This window comes from Phacochoerus africanus, chromosome 7 (assembly GCF_016906955.1).
Source record: "Phacochoerus africanus isolate WHEZ1 chromosome 7, ROS_Pafr_v1, whole genome shotgun sequence".
Classification (NCBI taxonomy): domain Eukaryota; kingdom Metazoa; phylum Chordata; class Mammalia; order Artiodactyla; family Suidae; genus Phacochoerus; species Phacochoerus africanus.
This window is the reverse complement of record NC_062550.1, coordinates 9918108-9924107: the sequence shown is the minus strand read 5'-3', so window position 1 is coordinate 9924107 and position 6000 is coordinate 9918108. Positions and strand designations below refer to the sequence as shown.

General features: G+C 58.1%; 1 protein-coding gene across 2 annotated transcripts in view; it reads left to right on the top strand.

Moving 5' to 3' along the window:
• The first annotated feature begins 3699 nt into the window (after positions 1-3699).
• Positions 3700-6000, top strand: part of MICALL1 (MICAL like 1) — a 30862-nt gene continuing 28561 nt past the window's right edge. The window contains exon 1 of one of the 2 annotated variants that reach the window (XM_047786290.1): positions 3700-4090. In XM_047786290.1, coding sequence (XP_047642246.1) covers positions 3945-4090 — 146 coding nt within the window. In that variant the 5' untranslated portion in view covers positions 3700-3944. The remainder of the gene's footprint in view (positions 4091-6000) is intronic. The other variant, XM_047786289.1, reaches the window with a different exon arrangement.

The following is a 6000-nucleotide window of genomic DNA, read 5'->3' as shown; positions in this document are numbered from 1 at the left end:
GTGTTTGAATATGAATGCGTCCGCATGGTCTGGGAAGCTCAGCTCCAAACGGACAACTGTAGCTATTTCTTTTTCTTTTTTCTTTTTTTTTTTTGGTCTTTTTAGGGCCACACCCATGACATATGGAGGTTCCCAGGCTAGGAGTCAAATCTCTAATCGGAGCTGCCTACACCACAGCCGTAGCAATGCAGGATCCAAGCTGCGTCTGCAACCTACACCACAGCTCACAGCAATGCCAGATCCTTAACCCACTGAGGGAGGCCAGGGATCGAACCTGTGTCCTCATGGATACAGATTCATTTCCACTGAACCACAACGGGAACTCCCGGTGGCTACTTCTCAGGAGGGGACTGGGATTGAGAGAGATAGTCAAGTAGGAAGTTTAGCTTTATTTTATTTTTATTTATTTGTTATATTGGCTGCACTGGAGGCATATGGACGTTCCTGGGCCAGGGATCAAACCTGTGCCTCAGCAGCGACCCAAGCCCCTGTAGTGACAATGAAGGATCCTTAACCCTCTGTGCCACAGGAGAACTCCTTTATTTCTTAACTATAGGTAAAAAATAGAGGAAAACACCAAACAGAGGACCCAAATCCCTCAATCCTGATCCTGAAATTATGGCATAGTTTCAGGCCAGTGATCTCACTTGCCTACCTGTCTATGGCTTCTGACCTCACCTGTAAACACAGTCCCACCTCCCACCTGAACCCTGGATTTACTGTCTGCACAGCAGTTTTTCATTCATGACCTCACCTGACTACCCACAACCTTGGGACGCAGACAAAGCAAAGATTATTATCCCAATTTTATGGGGTAAGAAATTGGGGTTCATAGCAGTGCATTGTCTGACCTGCAGTCACACAGCTGTGGTCATGCAGGTCCTTCTTTCCTATTGTGGTGAGTTGACTCAGACAATGAGTTTATGGAACCCCACAAGTGGCTAACTGGGGCGCTGAGGTTGGACCAGGTAAGCTATTATTACGGCAACGGGATCAGGGTCAGATCTGAAGCTGTTTCAGGGACCCAAAGGGAGCCCCTGAGGCTGGTGAGGATAGGAATACAATCCCTCCTGGTGGGCTTTGAGGGGCAAGGTGGGTGCTGGCATCAGGTTCCTGAGCCCAAGTCCCTGATTTAATGAGAACACCTGGAAACCTCTGTTCTTAGAGTTGCTTTTCCGCAGGGACAGGGCAGGAGGGGGCAGGCAAGGGCTAGGGAGGGGCCAAGAGAGCTGGCCAGGCAGCCCTTTCCAAGGTAGCCTGGGAGCCCTCATTCGGGGCCAGGATGGTGGCCTTCCAGCCTTGAACAGATCCAGGGTGAGAGGCTGACCCAGGCTGGCAAGCTGGGGTCCCCCACCCTGGGTCCTAATTGTATTCTGAGCTGGGACTCAGTGAACCTTGGAGGAGATAAGATTCCCCAAGTCAGCCTCTTTCCTTAATAATTTACTCAAAAAGTTCCAGGGGGAGTTCTCGTCATGGCTCAGTGGTTAAGGAATCTGACTAGCATCCATGAAGATGCAGGTTCAATTTGATCCCTGGTCTTGCTCAGTGGGTTAAGCAGCCGGTGTTGCCATGAGCTGTGCTGTATGTAGGTCACAAACGGAGCTCGGATCTGCCGTTGCTGTGGCTGTGGTGTAGGCCGGCAGCTGCAGGTCAGCTCTGATTGCACCCCTAGCCTGGGAACCTCCATATGCCTCGGGTGCAACCCTAAAAAAAGCAAAAAGTAAAAAAAAAAAAAAAAAAGTCTAGGGGACAGCCTAGTGACAAAATGTTCTCTATCTATTTTACCACATATTTATCAGGAACTAGGTATCAATAGTTAGAATTTATGAGTGATGACTAATGGTGAGGTATATCTTACTCTTCTCAGCCGCTTTGTAAAGCAGGAATTATCCCCTTTTTAAGATGTGGATGGGGTGGCTGGTGGCTCAGCAGATTAAGGATCCGGAGTTGTCAGTGTGTGGCTTGGGTTGCTGCTGTGGTGAAGGTTCGATCCCTGGCCCTGGAACTTCTGCATGCCATGGGTGAGGCCAAAAAAAGAAAAAAAAAATTTACAGGATTCACAATAACTACTTAAAGGCATTTTTGTTGTTGTTGTTATTGTTGTTTTGGTCTTTTTAGGGCCACACTGGCGGCATATGGAGGTTCTCATGCTAGGGGCTGAATCAGAGCTGTAGCCACTGGCTTATGCCACGGCCACAGCAACACCAGATCCAAGCCTTGCCTGTGACCTATATATACCTCATGGCAACACTTAGCCCACTGAGTCAGGCCAGAGATTAAACTTGCATCCTCATGGATACTAGTCAGATTCGTTTCTGCTGCGCCACAACGGGAACTCCTAAAGGCATTTATTTTTTGTTGTTTTTGCTGTTGTTTTTTGGCTGTGCCTGTGGCATGTGGAAGTTCCTAGGTCAGGGATCAAACACGTTCCACGGCAGTGACTGGAGCAGCAGCAGTGACAACGCCAGATCCTGAACCTGCTGAGCTGCCAGGGAACCCTTAAAACCATTAAAAAAAAAAAAAAAAGACATGGAAACTGAGGTTCATGGAGGCACAAGATCGCAGAGCTGAGTGAGTGGGAAAAGCCAGGCTTGGAAGCTGGGTCCATATGACTCCCACCCCCCTGCTCTTTCCACTCCTCTGAGGGCTGAAGGCTGACAGAGACGACTAGGACCCTGCTCCTTTCTTTGGGGGGTGGTATGACAGACTCATCCCAGCCGACTCTTGCACTGCTCAGAGTGATGTCACCGCCATGGCAGCCTAGTGGAAGCTGATTCATCTCCTGGAGATCAGGCGAGGCCCCTGGGGAGGGTGGCTGACCCAGGTCTTAATGGCGGAGCAGAATGAGGCTGGAGAGATTCCAAGATCAGGCACCCAGTGCTTCCTAGAGGTCCTTGCCATGGGAACCCAAGCCACCACCACTCTAATCAGGATGCCCCGTGGGGAGGGGGGAGATCCTTGAGCCAGCACAGGGGGTGAGGAGAACTCGGCAGGACTCTTGATCAGCGAGATACATCCCTGAGGGGACACCTGGACTGACGGTGCTGGGGGTGGGGTGGGAGCTTGGCGCCTCCCTGTCAGATTCCCGGCGCGGGGGAGAGACCTTGAGGTCAGGGGGGTTCTGGAGCAGTGAGACAGGATGAGGGAAGCTAGAGGTCATCTGGGGGTGCTTTGGGGTCCGCAGGGGAACTGCCGGACTGGCCTGAGTCTGGGGGAGCGCCTCCCTAAAGTTTCAGGCCAGGGGAGCGTGGGGGATTTGCAGGTCCTTGGGTCAAAGAGCAGGAAGCACTCAGGATGGCAGCAAAAGGAGAATTCCCGGTGGGCAGCGTGGTGGAGGGGGAGGAAGTCATTGTGGGGAGGGGCTCGTTGGCGCTGAGTGAGGGGTTCAGGGGACATCCCAGAGTTCTTTGAGGGTCCACGGTGGGGAGGGGGTGAGCGGGATCGCCGCGGAGAGGGGCGGTGGGGTGCTGGGCGGGCGAGGCGGGGGTCGGCTCTGGGGGGCGGGGCCGCCGCTGGGTGGGGCGCCAGGCCGCCGCCCCCTCCCCGCTCCCCCGCCGTGGCGGCGGCGGCGGCGGGCGGGGACCAAGACCAGCGGGACGCCCGCGCCCGCGGCCGGCCCACAGCCAGGGGAGCGGGCGGCGGTGAGTAGGCGGCGGCCGGCCGGGCCGGGCCACGCGGGCGGCGGCTGCTCGGGCAGGTCCGGGCAGGGCCGGGCGGGCAGCAGGCAGCCGAGCCGGGACCCAGCGCAGGAGCCCGTGCGAGGACTCCGAGGCCGCAGCCCCGCCTCCTCCCCGCCCCGCGCCGGTCGCCTGCGGGTCGCGCCCGGAGCTCGGAGAGGCGCCGGGCAAGGCCTCGCCGGAGCCGCAGCTGCAGCCGGAAACCAGCCCCAGGGTGAAGCCCCGTCCCGGCCGAGCCCGGAGCCGGGTCCCAGCCCCGCGCGGCTCATGGCGGGGCCGCGGGGCGCGCTGCTGGCCTGGTGCCGCCGCCAGTGCGAGGGCTACCGCGGCGTGGACATCCGCGACCTGAGCAGCTCCTTCCGGGACGGCCTGGCCTTCTGCGCCATCCTGCACCGGCACCGGCCCGACCTGCTGTGAGTGCCGGGAGGGAGGGCGGCCGGGGCGCAGGGCGGCGCGGGCTGGAGCTGGGGACCCCCGCCCCCCTCAGTGACGCGGAGCCCGGGCGGCGGCAGGCGCCGCCCCCGGAGACCCAGACGCCGACCCTCCCGTGGGCCCCCGGCGCCTCGCGGGACGCTGAGACCCCTCCACCCAGGGCGCCCCTCCCCCATTTGGCCTTTGGATCCCGCCCCCTGGGTCCCTGAGCCCGCCCCGCATGCTGGTCCCAGGGCCCGGTCCGAGTCCCGCCCCACAGGGCTCCGGACCCGAGCCCGAGGCCCCCAGAACCATGACTCTTTGAGGGGACACCGAGCCCTCCTCAGGGATCCCGAGCCTTCCTGGCACTGGACTCTCCAACAGGCACCCTGAGCAGCACCCCCCAACTCCCCGTGAGGCCTTGAGGCCGTGTTCCCTCTGTGGGGCCCCCTGGCTCAGAGAACAGTGAGCCCTAGCTCTCTGATTCCCCCATCTTGCCTCAGGGCACTAGCACAGTGCCTGGCACAGAGGAGACCCAAGGTTGGCAGAGGTCGGATGAGTGGCTGTAACCCCTCCCTTAGTAGGACACAGACTTGGCTCTGCGGGTGTGTGTCTTACCACACTCCCGTCCACCCTTGCGCAGGGAGGCTGAGAGCCGACTCCTAAGGTCCAACTGACAGGCAGCCCTGAGGGGCTGCTCCGGGGTGTGAAATGGGCCCCTTCTTGCCCCTAGCTGCCCAGGGAGGCTCCATGGGACAATTTATTCAGACCCTAGAGCGGTTGACTTCCTCTGCCACTGGGCCCTGGAACCTCTTCCATTCATTCATTCATTCATTCATTCATTCACTTACTCACTCATTCATCAAACACCGAGTGCAAGTTAATCTGGCGCCTGCCATTCCTTGTACCTCCGGTCTCATCTGCAGATTAGAGACGAGTCATGGTCCTGGCCCATCTGTGGACAGCCTCTCAGACAGGGCTCCCCGCCCCACCCCCACCCGGAGCCTGGCAGGGTCTGGAGTCTTTGTGTTTCTGTTCTGCCTGTGCCCCCCAAGGACAGCCCTGGGGAGGCTTTGGTGAAGGAGAGAAGGAAGGGAAGCATTGCTTCCAGGGTTCAAGTGTGTATGTAGATGCATTTGGTTTATTCTGTACCTCCTCGTCGTACTGTGTCTATGGGTGGTGGGTCGGGCCCTGGAGGAGAGGGTTTGGGGGGGTGTAGACGCAGAAGTGAATGAGACGTGGTGATGATGGTGGGCCACCGCCCACTGTGGGACACGTGACGCAGGGTAAGGGGGGCTCAGGAGCCAAGGCTTGAAGACTGGAGAAGGGCACCCAGACCGGACCCTCGTGTTCGGGCTCGAGGGGTCTTCTGTTGTGGTTGGGGGGCAGATGGTGAGGCAGAGGCAGGACCAGTGTGTGAGAGGACTCGGTGCCGAGCTAAGCCTCGCGATGGACCTGAGGCTGCCAGCACAAAGCACAGGCGGCCTGAGTTGCGGTCGGCTCCTCTGAGTCCTAGGGGTGCAGCCTTGGCAAAATCCCCGGATCCCTCCAGGCATCAGTTTCCTCATCTGTGAAGTGGGCTTGATAACAAGCCCTACCCCACAGGATCTTTGTGAGGACGAAATGGGATAATGCACAGTCACTTGAAATTAGTTATCCTAAATGGTGTCATTAGGCAGGAAGGGGTGACGAGAGTGTCTTATTCCTTCATTTATTCCACAAGCAGCTGCAGAGTTCTGCTCTCTGCCTGGTAATGGAAACAGCAACCAGCCAACCGAGGGACAAACCCCGCACAGTCTCCCATGGCCTTTGGGAGTGTTGATAACTCCACGTAGGAAGTGCTACATCAGAGGGCCAGGCTGGGAGGGCCTTTCACGGGTCACGAAGTCTTCAAGGAGATAGGAGGAGCCGA